The sequence below is a fragment of the Merops nubicus genome, unplaced genomic scaffold, assembly GCF_000691845.1.
Source record: "Merops nubicus isolate BGI_N331 unplaced genomic scaffold, ASM69184v1 scaffold5346, whole genome shotgun sequence".
NCBI lineage: Eukaryota > Metazoa > Chordata > Aves > Coraciiformes > Meropidae > Merops > Merops nubicus.
Window position 1 is genome coordinate 51124 of NW_008615506.1, and position 17728 is coordinate 68851.

The window sequence follows — 17728 nt, forward strand, 5'->3', positions numbered from 1 at the left end:
ACTTATCTCTACTTTATTTGCAAATGTCTTCTACTAAATGAATTTCTGCATTTGCGACTGGAAGCTTTTCCCTGTCAGCTGTTAGCAACTTCCATTGCTCTTCGTATATGACTCCACGAGGAGAACACCACAAAAGTAATTCATATTTCATCTTTAATATAGCTTATGGAGGAGTGGAATTAAAATCTCTACGTGAGCAGGAGCCAGGCTGTGAGAATACTCAAGTGCTGTCAGGAGGGTATGTGGATCACAGGAAGATGAATTATGTTATGGTTGCTTGAGATACAGTAAAAATACTCTATGCAGTCAGAGATGTGCTGTCTCTGCAGCAGGAATAAAGATGACTCAGGAAAAATACATAGCTGCTTATTCTGTCACTAAAAATTAAGTAGGGCTAAACAGAGTAATACAAAAGAAGTAGGTAACTACAATTTGTTTGTTTGTTTGTTTTGCGGTGAAATTGAGCTTTGTGAATCCTCCCAGGGACTGGGCTGTGTTTGGCTTCAGGCTGCTCCTTTCTCTTATTTAAGGAGATCTGCTATAGCTCCTTTTGAATATTAGTCAATCTCTGAACCTTTTGCCTGTCTAGGATAGGTTTATTTATGCCTTTAGCTTATTTCATAATGTATGTGATTTTAACTAAGTACTAGAGAAGAGCAGCATAACCTTCTTTTGAAGGCAGCTCTGGTGCTATTGCCTCTCTTGCACTGGTCAGTTGCTTTCTCTGACCTAGGTCAGTTTTCTCCATTAATTATCTGTTCTTAAGGCATGTGCTGTATTGAACATAAAGGCAGAGCTTTCCTTTCTTGCCAGGTAGGGGCACTAACAAAAGCAAGAACAGAAGAAACTTATCTGGTATCTCTCTACTGGAGTTTTGTCATCAGCCATGCATTTTGAAAAGTCTAGTTATTGCTTATGTGGTTACCATGACCTCAGTTTGGGTTTTGTTCTTGTCTTCCTTTTAATGTTAAGACTGGTTGATGCTTATCTTAATATTTTTTAAGTCAACCCTCACAATAAATAATGGGTTCTGTATTTCTTGACTTATTTTAGAGGAAGTTTAGCATATGTAGGTGGAAAACAATGTTTAGCAGAATGGAACTGACAAGTTTGAAAAGCAACATGTGTTACACTGATGACTGAAGGAAGCTACTTACTGTCAGAGAGTATGATCTCTTCGTAGTATTTGTCCTAAGAAACTTAGTGAAACTATGACTTTCCAGAGTTCAGTGTTCATGTAGAATGAAAACCTTGTAAATATGGTTGGATAAGTTCTGCAAGAGAGGAAGGGGAATCAAGGCACCTCTTGAGGGTAGAAGTGAAGAGGAAAATTTTCCTCTGAGCAGTATCTTAACATTGTCCACTGTTGCTTCTTCCAGAGAATAAATGGAGGTCTGCACAGACCTGTCCATTGAGCTTGATGCAGTCTTGAGTTCCTTCTGTTCCTATGCAGCCTTCTTGAACAGCCTTCTGTTCTTGATGCAGGCTTCTGTTTCTTCTGTTTCCTAACAAGTTAGCCATATTTCATCATGTATCCTAGTTCATCTAGATTTACAGTAAAAGTGGACTTCCAAGGGGGTACAGGCTGTACAGGTTGCAGATCTCTGGCTTGGAAGATCAGTGTGAATTTGAAAGGGGCCAGATTGTATCTAATGGGTTAATTCTGTTGCTCATTTTTACCATAATACCTTTATTGGCTCACCATGAACTTTTCTTCCCAAATGAAAATGTAATATATATTACACTTCACTGCAGCTTTTGTGGTTTTTTTATATATATGGTAACTGCTGAGTCAGAATTACTCCCAGCTGCAGACTGAGTCTCAGGAAAACCTCAGAGGGTGATTACCCACCTATATAAGTCCTTCATCCGAAAATGTTCTAAGTAATCAAATATTGTCTGCACCTTAATTTCATAAAGACTGTGAAAGGAGAATCATAAAATGTATTTAGGAGGAGAAATCATTCACCCTTGACACAGCACTACTGGAATTAGAGAGAGTGTACCAGCAGTTCAAAATATCTCAAGTATTTTTATACTTTTCTCTCTGAACCTTTGTACATACCCCTAAAGTATTCCTAGTTACTTGTCTTCTGTCATGAACTGTACCTCTCCAGGTCTGACTTTTTGCCAGTACAGGCCATGTGTGTAACAACTGCTATTGGTCTGACAACATAGTGATTTGTTGTCAGTTCAGAACCAAACGGGGCAAACTCATAGCTTAGGAATCCTTTTTCTTTTCTGTGTCTGTGGAGAGGTATGTGATTAGGTTTTTTAAATAGTTCATTACCAATGTGATAGTACTGCCACTCCCTTTTTGCCAGAACAAAACCTGTTTTGCTTCCCTAGGCTACATTTTATGTGGTCATGAGGATGTTTTCTGTGTTTCTGTTTTAAATGGTGGTCCTCCTGTCTCAAGAGCAGCTTGTTTTGTAACAGTACAGGAACAGTTAGCCCAAACTTTCAGGGACAGTTAAATCATTATTGAAATACAGAAGTACATTAACAGTTAACATCTGCTTGGTTATATGGAATGCAGGCAAAAAAAGCTGATGGAATAGTCTTTTACCCTGGATGGCTTCAAAAGGCAGGGGTGAGGGAGGAACTTGGGGGTGACAGGGAAATGAGAACTTCGTGTTCATCTCTGTGGTTTCTGCTATTCTGTGTCAGCTGCTTCCATCTGGTGGCAATTTTGGCAAGAGTTCTTTATTCAAAGAGAGGTGCTCAAAAACCAGATGTCTTCTACCCCCTGAAAAAAAGGCAAATATTTACTCCATTTAGGTTGTTAAGCAGCAAAAAGAGTATACCAGTGTGACATAATGTGCTTAATCCTCATGAAGTAACTGAGGATTATTTTCTCCAACAGTGGCTTATCAGATACAATAATACTGGATATAATATCCAACTACCTGGTCCTTCCAAATAGAATTACAGTCCCCCTTGTCAGTGAAGTGCAGATTGCTCAGCTGCGGTTTCCTATACCAAAGGTAAGCGTGTTTCTGTTAATACTAACAATGTGGCTTTTGGTTTTTGCTGTAGTGGTAACTGTTAAAGATATGCACATCTATGTGAGTTTCTGAATACAGTTAATGCAGTGGTACAAACTATCATGGATCCAGTCACTTAAAATAATTTATAAAAAAATTCTATGGAGTTAATGTTTCATGATAACACACAGAAGGATATTTTTTTGTTTGTTTTGCCAGAATCTTAAACACTTACTTGCTAAAATATAGTTCAACTGTATGGACTAAAAATTAACTAGCATATCACTCAATTATTATTAGTACTCTTCACTTGAAAGTTGTTACTATTTATGACTACTGACTTCCAGTGGCATGGTATTTCTTGATATAAATTACATCTTTCAAATTGCTGATGACTTTTTCTTTCCAGAAATCTCTTTGAGTGCTAGGTCTTCTATGTATGTGGATTGTCATCGGTATGCTTGCATTTGCAGTGTGTCCAAACTAAGTTTCATGTTAAGGAAATCTCAGTGGAAATTACAGAACTGAATAGATTATGATGTCGTAGAAGCTTTTGGATTACTACATAAACTCATCTTTTCCTTTTTCAGGGTGTTTTAAGGATACACTTTATTGAAGCTCAGGACCTGGAGGGGAAAGATACTTACCTAAAAGGGATTGTCAAAGGAAAGTCAGATCCTTATGGAATCATCCGTGTGGGCAACCAGATTTTCCAAAGCAAGGTCATCAAAGAAAATCTCAATCCAAAATGGAATGAGGTTTATGAGGTATAAGACTATGTTACTGTGCGTTCTGTAAAGTTGTCTTCTGAAGTTTCTTTTGTTAAAGAAGATACTCTGCGGACTTCCTGGAGAAGCTTCTTGATGGCTTCCTCTAAAAGCTCAATGTTCGGTAATGAAACAGAAATTCTCCAGTGATGTATATAATTTTTTTGTTTAGACTAAGCATCAGTAATTTGGTAAGGCAATGTAGTCTCTTAAAGGCATTAGCAAATTGCATCTGAAAAGCTCTTGCTCTACAGGTAAACAGTGAGAAGAAGTAAACCATAACAGAACACGAATGGTATGTGAGGAAGCAGCGAGGCACTCATCTCCAAAATAAACTCTGAAAAGACACACACTAATATTGCTTTTATAAACTGCATGATGAAGATGCTTTGTTTGAATTTTCAAACCGTAAAGACACTCAGAAAAATAAAAGGTGATATTCTTTTAACTGAGCATAATGGAATTTAAACTACTCAGGCAGCTTATCAGAGCTCTGCTTGTGCCCCACGTTGGGCGCCAATAAATCTGCCATGGTTTGGGGTCAGGGCCATCCCCAAACCAGTAACAGATGCTCTCCCTTAACCTCCTTCCTCCCTCCCTCCCGCAACGGGCACGAGAAAAGGAATAAGGGACAGAGACTTATCTATTAGAAAAGAAAACAGCTCTAATTCTACTACTACTGATAATAGTAATAATGATAATAAAATAGAATATTTACAAATTTATACAAAACTGGTTTCGAACCCAACTCCTGCCCCCAAGGCAATACATCACTGTTGCTCCTGGCTGGGGAGCAGCCGCCAGGGAAAAGTCCCAGGCTGGACTCGGCTGCAGACAGACACTGGGTACAGCAGCTGGATTCTGGAGCTTGGTTCAGGAACACAGGGCTCGGGATCAGAGGCGGGGATGGAGGGAGTTCGCTTCGGATGCGGCCACTGCAGAGGCAGGAAGAGGGAGGAGGGAGGCCAAAGGGAGATGGAAGGGGTTGCCCTTCCTGATCCTTCAGCTTTTGTACTGGATAAGAGGGATATGGGCTGGAATACCCCATTGGTGAATCTTGGGGTCACTTGTCCTCTCCTCCCTGCAGGTGCAGCTTTACTCTCTGTCCCCTCTGTGTGGGACACAAGCTTAGCAGTGACCTTGGTCTGCACACCAATCCCTGGCAGTAACTCTGAACATGGAGTGCTAGCACTGCTAAAAGCAGAGTCTGAGAAGACATGCTGCTAACTTCAGACAGGGCAGTTAATTTGAAGAGTTTTAGCTGAAAAGCTAGATCATTGAATAGGACCAGCTCTGTTCTAGCTCAAACCAGGACACTCTACTCAGCAAATTGCTTCTACTTTAAAGCATTTGTTTACTGATATTTTTTTAATACACAAAGGCACTACAGTTCAATGTTTTACTGATACTATGCCATTTAACAAAGTTAGTTGCTTTTCTGAAAGTGCCATCTTACTGTACTTCCAGGCCTTAGTATATGAACATCCAGGACAGGAGCTAGAGATTGAGCTCTTTGATGAAGATCCAGATAAAGATGACTTCCTGGGAAGGTAAATGTTATGGACAATATGTTTGTAGGTATTGAAAATAGATTTTTTTTTTTTTTCTGGTTGCATTTTATTGCAATTGTAGTTCTACTGTATTACTGTATTTGCAAATTGTCTTTTCAAAATTATGGTAGTAAATAGTTCCCTAATTACTTCATGTATGTAAGCATATATATGTTAAATATGCCTCTGTGTGTATATACACATGTATATGTCTAGGCATTTTTTAAAAAAAATAAGGTAAGTATTTTGGGTACCCAGGAAAAAAAAAAGTTGGTGTTTTTTCTTGTTTGTCTGTTTTTTTTTTTTTTTTTTTTTTTTTTTTAAGGAATTGTACCCTACATGCTTTAATGTTTGTAAGCTACAACTGAATCTTAGTTATTTCTTCAGGCAAATTTAATATAGCTTGATAACTGTATCTTCTTCATCTTCATATTTTTTAAATGGTTATCTCACAGTTTATTTTCCTCTAAAAGCTGATCTTAACTATTTGATTAAAGAAAAAACTTGCTGTAATGCTTTCGCAAACATTACTCACTCTTAGATTCCATAGCCCTACCTTTAGTGTTTACCCATAAACATTGCAGGCTTTTAGTCAGCATTTTTCTCCAGTAATTTGTCACCTTTATTTCTTGCAGAGTTTTGGAGCTTCCCATTGTTGCTTTCCATACAGAGTAGAACTCCCTTATCTTTCCAGCTCCTTCTCTCTTAACAGGAGCAACAGTACCTACTTCTCTTCTCATTAAAATAAAGAAGTAGGTAGTACAAAGGCTTCTTTTCTTTGCACTTCCCTCATCTTACACTGAAGTGGTGGGGGGGTAAAGTGGCATAATGTGTATGTCAATACTAATAAAATAAAAAGCCACGACAAATGTTCATGCACTGGCATGCAGCTGTCTGCCCTGTTTAATTTTTACCTGATTCCTTGGTACATTTTTAGCTTGTGTGAACTAGCACCCTCCCAGGCAATGCCAAAGCATGAATTTGGCCATAGCATACATCCAGGGGCTATTTCCAGTGGGTAGTTTGGATGTGGTCACTGCTTTGAGAGTTTGGTCATAGATATATGAGCCATAGTGTGCCAGCTGCCCTCATAGCTACAAAATGGGCTCTAGTATAGGCATATTTTCTGTTATCCTGCATTCATCTTCGTTCAGCCATTTCATTCCCTACTTCTTCCTCTCTTAGGGGCTAAAAGAATAGTATTCTGCTCTTTTGATCTCAGTGGAAGACTGGATACTCAGCAAGCACAGGGTGGGGTTTGAGTTCTGTATTAGATTTTTTTTCTTCTTGGCTAAAATACTGATTTTTTTTCTTTCTTTTTCTAGTTTGATGATAGATTTAATTGAAGTTGAAAAGGAGCGTCTTCTAGATGAGGTAAGTGTTCAGTAAGTTTTGGGTTAAGAAATCCATGTTATATAGTTGTTCTTGTGTTATCATCTTTTCCTGAGGATTGTTCCTCTATGTGCATGAAGAACATTAACGCTATAGACATAGATTCCCTGGTTATCAGTACAGTGGTTTAAGGGATATCTGAACTGGTGAAATCTGAGGAATGATGACATTCTTCTTCTGTCATGGATTTTTAAGATTACTGGTATGTAAATGCAAAACCCAGTAACTTCTATATTTGTTGAGAGATTTTTCTTGGAGGAGAACAGTGAAATGTCCAGTTTAACTGTTATTAGACTTAGCAGACTCATTTTTGTCCCATATGTAAGAGAGGTTTTATAGTAAGGTTATGCAGGGTTTGTATTTTCATCTTTACACAGCTTAAAGAATTTTCTAAATAATTTTAAAATGCTTTTACTGTATAATATTGAGGTTTGTGTGGATGGTTTTGTTATTTTTTGTTATAATATTTAGTGTGAAACAGGACACTTTAGACAGTGAATTAGATCTTTTCAGGTTATGTAGACTTCAGCTGTATGAGATTTCTGGTAGAGCTTAGCATTTCCTAAATGTCCTGAAGAGCCAATTGCAATCATTGTTTGGTGTCAGATTATTTCACAATACTTTGCTTAACTTTTAGTGGTTTACTTTGGATGAAGTGTCCAAAGGAAAATTGCATTTAAAACTGGAATGGCTCACATTGATGCCAACTGCTGAAAATCTAGACAAGGTATTGAAGGAACGCTGACTTTTAATCTAACCTTAATTGTTATGGGTTGTTTTTTGTTGGGGGTTTGTTGGGGGGTTTTGTTAAGTATGTAAGTAATTCAATTGTGTAGCTGTCATGAATTTGGATAAACCTGTAACTTTATTCCAAATTGTTTATCTTCATAAATCTCAAACCAGTCATAACTATCAAATATTCTTGTGGTGTGGGATTTTAAAATGCTATTGTGCCTCTTCTTTTGTTTTATTTAATGGCTTGAGAATATCAGCTAACATTTCATTAGCTTGGGAGATGAAGGTAGATAGGATATTATAATCTATCCAGTGTAAAAAAAAAAAAAAAAAGAAGAAATGGGGTGGAAATTTCCATAAAAATGGGTTTGAAATATTTATACTAGTCTTGAAAACTTCCTGTACTTCCTAGTGTGCGTTCTTGAATGCGTGTGGTTTGGGAGAGATTTAAAAAATATTTTTCAGAAATGGGACAGAGCTCATAATAGTGTTTGATCTTCAGAAATGCTTACAGTATGTTTTTGATCTAGGTGCTAACAAGCATTAGAGCTGATAAAGACCAAGCCAATGATGGGCTTTCTTCTGCATTGCTTATTCTTTACTTGGACTCGGCAAGAAACCTGCCCGTAAGTTCCATTCTGCTGGCTGCCCCCTTGTCACGGGTATCTCTTGCATATTTCCAGCATGTCTTGCTTGGTAGCATTGCACACTGCTTTACTAACACACTTTTATACCATGTTTTCTATACTTTTTCTTGTTTCAAAACATGTAATGTAAGGTCCACATTTCTATTAGTACAGTATTACAGATACATGTGTAATAAAACATTAGTCTTTAATTAGTGTGATTTTTCTTTAAAGAATGCTCCTTTCCTGGACTTGAAAGGCTGCATGTTTTTTATTGCACAGTGTTTTCTATAAATAGTATGGGATTAGTATGAAGAATTTCAAGGAACTACTTCCTTGAGTTCAGGTAAACTTGCTTGCTTTGTTTTAGGGAATTTGTGGTACATTTGAAAGTCCTGAAGTCCTCATCATGAAATTAATACTGTGCAGTTGGTGTTAGTCTCAGAACTCTTGTAGGGGATTCTGTTAGGTTGTCATTTGGAGTATTGTTTATTTGCTTGTACAAAACATAAAAAGAAATCAATGGTTCTGTCATTACATGGATTATACTATGGGACTGTGAAATAGCTGGTTTCTGACAGGCACGGACTGTTTTGTAGTTTATTTCAAGTTGGCAAAGTGATGTTCCTGGTTGTAAACAATAGCAATAATAAAGTAAACCTGACCATAGATAGATATGTGAACCATAACACTGAGTTTTTCTGTTTTTCAGCATTGCTGCTAGATGAGAAATTCTGGAAGTGCTGACTAAAATACTAATCAGCATAGGGAGTTTTCAAGGCTCAGGCCTTTTTGCATGCATTTTGTAAATTTGTCCACTCAAATTTAAGTTAAAATGCTGCATCAGAGCCGTGACAAATGGAACCTTAGTAGCCTAAACAATTTACATCACTGACTAGTCATTTCATGTCTGTTCTGGGGTGTATAGAGCAGTATTTGGAAGTTCTGTTTATAGGTTATTTCAAAAGCTAAGAAGTTGTAGCACCTCTGGAACACAGTCCTGCAGTATCTTTTTAACCTCACTGTTATTGAATTCAAGGGAACTTGGTAACTTAGCAGAAAAAGACTAGAATTACTCTGGTACAGAATAAGCAGAAATAGAATAGAACTATGGTGTGCTTAACATCACTTTCAGAATACTGCAACACAGAAAAAGTCCATCTGCCATCCAAAAGTCTATCATGTGTTGTGCACTAGATTAAATTGAACACGTTTCTGTGTTTTCTTACTCAACTACTGGATTTTACTCAAAACTGTTAGAAGTTTAATATATTTGCTAAAATACACTAAAGCCTCTTACTTAAAATGAATAATTTTCTCATCCAAAATTTCCAGTTATTTTCCATACAACTCTGCTTCTCTATATTAGATTAGCTTCTCTAGCAAATTACTCAGAGGCTTTGTAGTAAGTTTAGGTTTTTCCCTTCCTGTTTTAAACAGACATTCTGTAACATTTTCTCCCTCCTTCAGAAAGGTTAGGCTGCAAGTCTTGGATTCTACTTATTTTTAGGGACTGTATTTTCATTTCAGTGTCTTAAATCAGTGCTTCTAATCAGTAGATCTCTAATCTCTAGGACACAAAAAGGGGAGGAGGTTCCTTGCACAAAGCTGCCCAGTTAGGAAATTTGGGAACAGGATCCAAAATTTCTCATTGCTGTGTCTGATGTTCTGTGTACAGTACAAGATTGCCTGGGTGGGTCGAGAATAAGGAAGGTCATAGTGTGGGACCTGTTTAACCCTCTTTTTTTTTTTTTTTTCCTTGCTTTACCAGCCCAGAAAAGCAGTTCCTACAAATGACTTAGTATTTAACTTCAAGTCATTTTCTTTCCAGAAAGAAGTTATAAAGAATGTGATAGAAGGTAGCATTGGACACTTGAAAATTCCATTTATAAGTTTACAACAATAAAGTAATATAAAACTATATTAATTCAAGTTATCCAAAACCAGATAAAAAAAGGCATCATAGTTAGGTGAGGGAAAAATACCACAGGAAGACTTCTTCATGCAGGACGACTCAAAAGAGTGCTGTAGCTTCTATAAAGACAATGCTTAGATAATGTCATGGAGCTGCTAGTTTAACTGCAGTGAATTCTAGTGAATACAGCTTTTTTTTTGTCTGTTTGATTGTAATACAACATTTACAAGACTAAACCTGAAAGTCTTCTGGCTTCTCGTGTTCATATTCACTGATAGGGGTTGTGTAGTGTAATAACAAAATTAATTGCTCTAATAGACTGCTTGTATTTATGGGGAACAAAAAGTTCAGAGAATGAAGTGTTAAAATTACATTGACTCTTATTAGTAGTTTTGAAGACTTTTGTCCACAACTTTAATGTTACAGCTGAAATATTTTTTAGATGAATAAGTACTTCTAATTACCTTCTGAACTGACTTCTTAAGTTAATGCTTATCGCTGGTATGTTTTAGATCTTGTCATTAGCCTTGTTTTGAGTTGTAGTGGGAAGTTTCCAGCACAGGCATTTCTTTTCCATAGGTGCAACATAGTTGTGGGTTTCTGAGGCACTGGGATGATTGATCAGAAACATGTTTCAAGTGAAATAGAAACAGTGTAGAAAGCTGGTCTCTAAATTCACATACTTGGATCCGCCATATAAATCTGAACTAACAAGAGTAAACTTGGAAAATGTGTTTATATATTTGAGTAATTAATAAAAAATAAAAATCAAAAAACTTCTTACCTTGCTGTGCTACAGAAAGTCATTTAACAGGTGAAACTATTTGTAATGTCAAATATTTATTTACTTTTTGTTATCTGCTGTTTTCTCTGGAATCCTTTGACTGTTTTCCTTAACTTTTTTGTGTAGTAAAGCTGCTTATGCATTCATTCTGCCACAATCCCATCACTCTGCTTTCTCCTTCCATTTCCATCTTCCTAAGAGTATCTACGAGGGAAACTTTGGGTGTGGATACTTAAAAGAGAGGAGAGCATCGGGACTAGTCTTTTGTGAAAACACTACCTCACTCTATAGAGCACTATTTGTGAGTTCTCTGGTATTATTTGTATTGTATCTTTTATCTGCCAGAGTGTGGATTAGTGCTACTAAAGCCACTCACTCTAGTGAAATGAGAGCATGCAATTTGTTTTGCTGCATGGTTTCAACAAGTGTGCATTGTTTTTGTGGTATTTTTATTGCGTTTTAAAGGCTACTTAAATTTCATTGATCAGCATACCACTGGGTAAGTAATTAACTTTTAATGATAAAAACCCAAGATACATTTGTTGTAAAAGCTCTTACTTTTAATTTAAATTGCCGATTCATTGGGATATAAAATGCATACTATACTAGCACACTGTGTGCTGGTGAATTGTTAGCTTTTTTGCAAAGAAATTGAACAATAAATATTACAACCAGCAACATCCCTGTAGTTTCTTTAAAAGGCGATGCACTCAAATGTTTGTAAGAACTTGTAACCACTCCACACTGGTTCAAGTATTGCTTTAAAAATGAGTTTGTTTCTTTGTGCTCCCCAAACGATAAATTCCCTTGTAAATTCTATTTCACTCCACAATGCTCCTTGTTTTGCAAATGCCCAAGCTCCTTTTCTTTTTTTCAAATGAGTCAGTAGTCACAAAAATCCAGGCTAGGGACAATCACCAATTAAAAATTTTTGCTTCAATTTAAGATACAAGGTTATTATTATTGTTATAAACTAGTGAGCCTCTGAATATCTTATACTGAAATCTGTAAATACAACCTTGGTATTTTCAAAAAGAATGAGAATTTGTTCAGAATCAGAACTCTTTTGCCAGAGAGAGGTGGGTATGCCACTGGAGATCATGGAAGTATATCTGTAGCTGGCTGGCTACTTTTGACTCATATCATAAACTTCGACTTAAAACCACGTTCCCCACAGCCCCCAAATCCCAACAAAACCCCTCACTGCAATTCTTTCAGTTAGTTTCTGTGTAGGAGTTCATTTTAAGTTATTGAAAAAGTTACAGCCATTACTACATCTTGTTAAAATTAAATTAATAAGAAATGCAGTTCATAAGCTATGGTTCAGTTATCTTGGTATTAAAACTGATAAGTATTTTGTTTCTTTTAGTTAAAAAAAAATCCTACTGTAAAGTAGTTACTAGATACATCCTAGAAATAATAATTGAAAAAAAAAAAATAAAGTGTGTAACTCTCATGTTTCTGTTGATCTTAAGGGCTTTGCCTTAGGATATCTTGTCTCCATGTAACAGCATCAATTTAGACACTGGACAAAACCTAAATCATAGAATCACTGTGATTGGAAAGGACCTTTAGGATCATCAAGTCCAGCCTTCATTCCAGTACCTCCTTAACCACTAGATCATAGCCTCAAGTGCTACATCTACTTGTTTTTTGAACACCTTTAGGGATTGTGATTCCACCACCTCCCTGGGCAGCCCATTCCAGTGCTTAACCACTCTCAGTAAAGAAATTCTTCCTAATACCCAATTGAATACCCTGCCACAACTTGAGGCCATTTCCTCTCACTGTATTAGTAATTTGGGAGAAGCGACCAACAACAACCTCACTACAATCTCCTTTTAGGTAGTTGTAGAGAGTAATGAGGTCTTCTCACAGTTTCCTCCAGGCTAAACAACCCCAGTTCTCTCAGCCAGTCCTCATGAGGCAGTTTTCCAGCCCTCTCACCAGCCTCACTGCCCTTCTCTGGACCCACTCCAGCACCTCCATGTCCTTCTTATCCTGTGGTGCCCAAAACTGGACACAGGGCTCAAGGTGTGGTCTCACCAGTGCCAAGTACAGGGGCACGATCACCTCCCTACTCCTGCTGGTCACACCGTTTCTGATACAGGCCAGGATGCCATTTGCCTTCTTGGCCACCTGGGCACACTGGTTCATGTTCAGCTGGCTGTCCACCAACACCCACAGGTCCTTTTCCACCAGGCAGCTTTCCAGCCACTCCTCCCCAAGCCTGGAGCGTTGCCTGGGGTTGTTGTGACCGTCCTGCACTTGGTCTTGTTAAACCTCATACAATCCCTGAAGCAATTTGTGAGTTGGAGTGGAACAGCAAACGTTTTAAGACAGTCACATCTGGATTTCCTTCAACAGCACTGTACTGCAGTTGCATGGCTGCTAGTCTTGCAGCAAATAGGAGGGTGAGATTTATGGTGGGAGGCCAGGAGAGGGGAGAGGGTTGGCAATAGCCAGGAGGTAATAACAGCTTCAGCAGTCATAAAACTGCAACTTGTTTTCAGGCCATCTTTAAACAGGAGGTATTAGGCAGACTTTCATACCTTCAGGTTCAGATCTCTAATTGACCTGTAACATGGGGCAGAGGGTGTCTTAAAAAGGGAGCTCACTTTATATAAGGAGAGGAAACTGCAGTGCTCTCTCTTTCTAGGCTGTTTTATTGACTGCTGGGAACCTAGATTCATCACACCTAATTCAGACATTTACCCACCTAAATCTGATTTATCTGAAGTTAAAGAGTACAAATAGGGTTCTTACTATAATTTCTGAAAGTAGGTAACACTGTTTTTACGATACATGATCATTAGTTCAAAACAATTTTTCTTTTAAATAGGTGTCCATATCAGATATAAAATATCCATATTTTAAATCAGCTCTTATAGATCAGTAACTATCTTCTGGTTAGCATTTGAGGATGCTTTCACAGATTTAGAAACTCAAAACCCCATTTTAACCCCAAGCAAGGCTGAGTTAACAGAAGTAATGAGTTGTATTCCAGAGAATATTGAATTAGGATCTGACTTAATAACAAAACAGCTTGTTAGTTGCAGTGTAGTTTCTGGGTTTATTATTAGGATTAACTGCAAATGTCACTAGCCAGAATGCTAGCCTAAACTCCTATTTACTCCACTGTGTCAGTTATCAGTCTAGTTCTTGTATATCTGTCCCCTTTTCCTATAACTGCAGAGACACTCATAACCATAGCAAGACAATTTTTCACCTAAGGTAAGACCTTTTCTTGGCTTTTTATATTGAATATTCCCTTTTCTTTTCTTAGTCTACTCCCACTCAGCTTTTCAGCCACCATCCTCACAGACCTTCAGCTCCTTTCCTTGCAACCTCAAGTCTGGCTTAAACATATTTATCCCAGCTGATGTCCCTCTTGCACTATCCTTGCTCTGATTCCAGAGGAATTGTGACGTGTTCAATATCTAGGAATCACTGGTTCCCAGCCTTTATAATTGATTACATAGGTTTGGGTTTGGCTTTTTAAATTATTTGAAAAAATGATCTGGGGGGGGAAGATATGTACTGAATATGCAGGTGCAAATGTGAAGGAAAGATGGCCAGTAAGTTAAGGATTCAAAATGATCTTGATGAATTGTGCATGCAATCTGAAAAAATAAGATACTTTTCTATAGACTGTGGTCATTGCACCCATACAAATATGGGATGGAAGTAATCGTCTGTTGGATAGCCCAACAGAAATAGAACTGTACTTGTGCTGTATCATATTGTTATAAAAAAACAAAACACTATACTGTATATAGAAAAGAGAAATGTAGCCTGTAAGATGTATGGACTAAACCTGCTGTTCTACTTAGCCATTACTAAGGCCCCAATTTTGGCTGCAGCAATTTAAGATCTGGAGGGCAGCAGTGTTGATAACGAGAAAGCCAGTAAACATGACCAGTAGAGGAAGAGAATTTAGCCTTAGGAAATAAAGATGAAGATGGAAATGATACAAGGCTGCTGCAAACACAGTAGCTTTTTCTTGTTTGTCAGAAAACAAGAAGCAGTGCTTAAACACCAGCAAGGAACATACCTGTAGGGCATTAAAAAGATTTCTAATGGAAAGGATAGATAAATATTAAGGTTGATATCTCTAGGGTTGTTGTGCAGTCTCTATCTTTGAAGCTCTTTAAGTACAATAGTAAGTTCCTAATCTATCAGCTAAGTAGCTGTGGAAGATTCCTTTATTTTAAGAAAAATAATTAAAATAAAAAATATTTTTTTAAAAAAAATCATACAGTATGTTCACTCTGACATAGAAATTTTGAAGCTGAATGCCAGGAATCTTGTCATATATATTTGCCAACTTAAGGGTATGACTTTCCAAAAGAAAATGTAATAAGTGTTTCTGCATAAAGGTTAAACCTCTTCAACGTTTAGTCACTTACAGATTTGAATTTCAGGAATGTGTTTCTTTTGGCAGAGCATTAATAATGTTGGTTCCCGTTCATAAACCAGCATGCTTAAAAAGGCCAGTATGCATTTTTTTTGTTGTTACCACACACTACAGCTTTTAAAACAGAATTCTTCCATTAAGCAAAAAATTGTGTTTAAAGAAAAAAAACAACCACAAGTATAGTAACTTCAAGTCTCATTTATTGCAACATTGTTTTTCCTTAATTTATTTCTGAAGAATTGAATGCAAATTTTCTGCAACATTTTTGTACTTTACATTTGTCCCTGGAAGAACAATATGTTACTCTTAAAATAAAATTCTAAAATTTGCTTAATTAACAGAAAATGATGAGAGGTTCTGTCCTGCTAGATCAGTTAGAATGCCTGTTGTTAGTGTATTTGCATGTCTTCATTCAACTGAATCAAGTGGCAGACCTTTATTCTAGTTAGCATGCAGTGTTTCTATCACTCGTCTGCTGAAGAGGCTCAAACTACTTTGATTTTAAGTCTTATCAATATTTCTAGCATTGAAATTTCTCCATAAAAGGACTACTTCATATGATTACTCGACTTATCACGGTGAAGCTTCTATATTGTGAAAATAAACTTCACCAAATTTAAAAAAGGTTAATTCAGAAGGCAGTCCATAGGACATTAGGCATTCAATAAAAGCTATTTTGTGAAGTTTCTTTATTATAGTAAAAAAGCCTGGTAAGGGAAATAAAACTGCACTTAAAGTAAGCCTATTAGTTTTAAAGCAAAATACAAACATTCAGAGAGGACAAGAAGAAATAAAAAGTTTTGTCAGATGTTTCTGTTGTTGTTGTTCATTGCTTTCTTTGAAATATTGTGTTTGATTTTTTTAGTTGTGGTTTTTTTCCCCACTTTGTCCTGTGTGGTCATGTCATAATTAATTAACCTAGTGAAATTGCTTCATTGCATGACTTATTAACCCTTGCTATGTTCATTCTCTCCTGACTTAAAAGCATAATCCATTAGAATTTAACCCTGATGGCTTGAAGAAGGCTGCTGTTCAGAAAGCCCTAAAGGTAAAAGTAATATAGTTGTCCATTTAAGGTCACAAAAGCAATTGGAAGTGCACAAGTGCCTGCAACATGTCTCTTCCAATAGTGGGTGGAATTTCTGTTGTCAGATATATATTTAGTGCAATAGATTTTACTTTAAATTTTATTCCAAGAAGCAGTCAAGGCATTGGTAAAACACTGTGGTCTGTGGTAATTTGAATTTTAGATCAGGTGAGGGGAGTATAGACTGCTTTAGAAGACTTGGGGAAAAATGTAGTCCTGAGAACTAATTTGAAGTAGTAACTAAAGAACAAAGCTGACATGAAAGCTAAGACATCTTTTACATGCTGAGTGATACTCCCTCTCTGTTGGTCAGCTCTGAATGACTACCAATAAAATCCATCTCTGACATGTTTTGAAATAATCTTGTTTTTCTTCGGTGTTTTTAGAAGGCTTTACATCTTTTATATAAATGCTAGATAAATTCAGCCCAGCCTTTTGATATGGAACATAGACATAGAGTTGAGAGGTAAACTTGGGAGGTATATGCCAAGTTCTCAGTTGGAGCAACTTGGACAAGAGGCAGTCTCTAATAGACTGTCAACAGCAAACCTGTCAGATGTTAAAGATGTGTTATATGTATGTGTACATATTGCTACCTATTTGGTATGAATTTAAATTATGTGTAGTCACAGATCAAGATAACCAACAGGGTCTTTTTGTCAACTTCTGTAGTTTCATCTTTTAATGAAGAAAAGGGAGTTTCAGACAGTTTTTATGGACAAAGAGAAAATGAAACATATGCCACCTACCATTTTTAAATGACATCAGTTGGAGTGTAATCTTTTTTTCTCTGTTTCTTAAACTTTTGTATTCTGTTGTCTTTGAGAGCTGAATATTTTCAATTAGAAATCATGAAAAACAGAAATGCAGCATTCATCCAAGAAAGGAGTCCTTTCTTAACAGCTTTTCTTCTAAAGGAAAGTATGGATATAAGCAGTGTGTCACATTAAAGTCAAGTAGTATTAGTGGAAATATATCAAACATGCAAGTTCCGATCCAAAAATACCTAAAACATGCACATTCTTAAGTTAAAAATCTAAAATATTTGAATCACTTGGTTGTCATTGTGACCTTACATGCATTAAGTATATTTTAACTAACTTCCTCTTTACATACCTGATCTGTACAATTTCCAACATGGTAGAATTCAAAGTAAATTATTAACCATGTATACTATATTTTCTAGGCATTTTAAAGTGCACTAACACCTGCTTGAGATGATTAACTTTCATGTCTAACTTTTTTTTTTTCTGACTTAAATTTTTGTTAGGTTCATTTAAAGTTTGTGAAAGAAACATGTAGTTGGGAATGTTCCTTTCTGCATGTAATTAGTTTCTAAACCAATGTTTATTTTCACAGTTTGATGTAATGCTATACAGCTGGTGAGCAAGGCTCAGCTATGGCAGACAGTTTACTCTCTAATAAACAGCATTTGGTAAAATGTAAAAATATACATTATATATATATA

General features: G+C 36.7%; 1 protein-coding gene across 1 annotated transcript in view; it reads left to right on the plus strand.

Moving 5' to 3' along the window:
- The window catches only part of LOC103775088 (extended synaptotagmin-2), a gene marked incomplete at both ends in the record, with an annotated part of 38757 nt that extends 22536 nt beyond the window's left edge, over positions 1 to 16221 (plus strand). The window contains 7 exons of the mRNA XM_008942531.1: positions 2867 to 2987; positions 3578 to 3754; positions 5222 to 5304; positions 6630 to 6678; positions 7334 to 7423; positions 7962 to 8057; positions 16159 to 16221. Coding sequence (XP_008940779.1) covers positions 2867 to 2987; positions 3578 to 3754; positions 5222 to 5304; positions 6630 to 6678; positions 7334 to 7423; positions 7962 to 8057; positions 16159 to 16221 — 679 coding nt within the window. The remainder of the gene's footprint in view (positions 1 to 2866; positions 2988 to 3577; positions 3755 to 5221; positions 5305 to 6629; positions 6679 to 7333; positions 7424 to 7961; positions 8058 to 16158) is intronic.
- Between the last annotated feature and the right edge of the window lie 1507 nt (positions 16222 to 17728).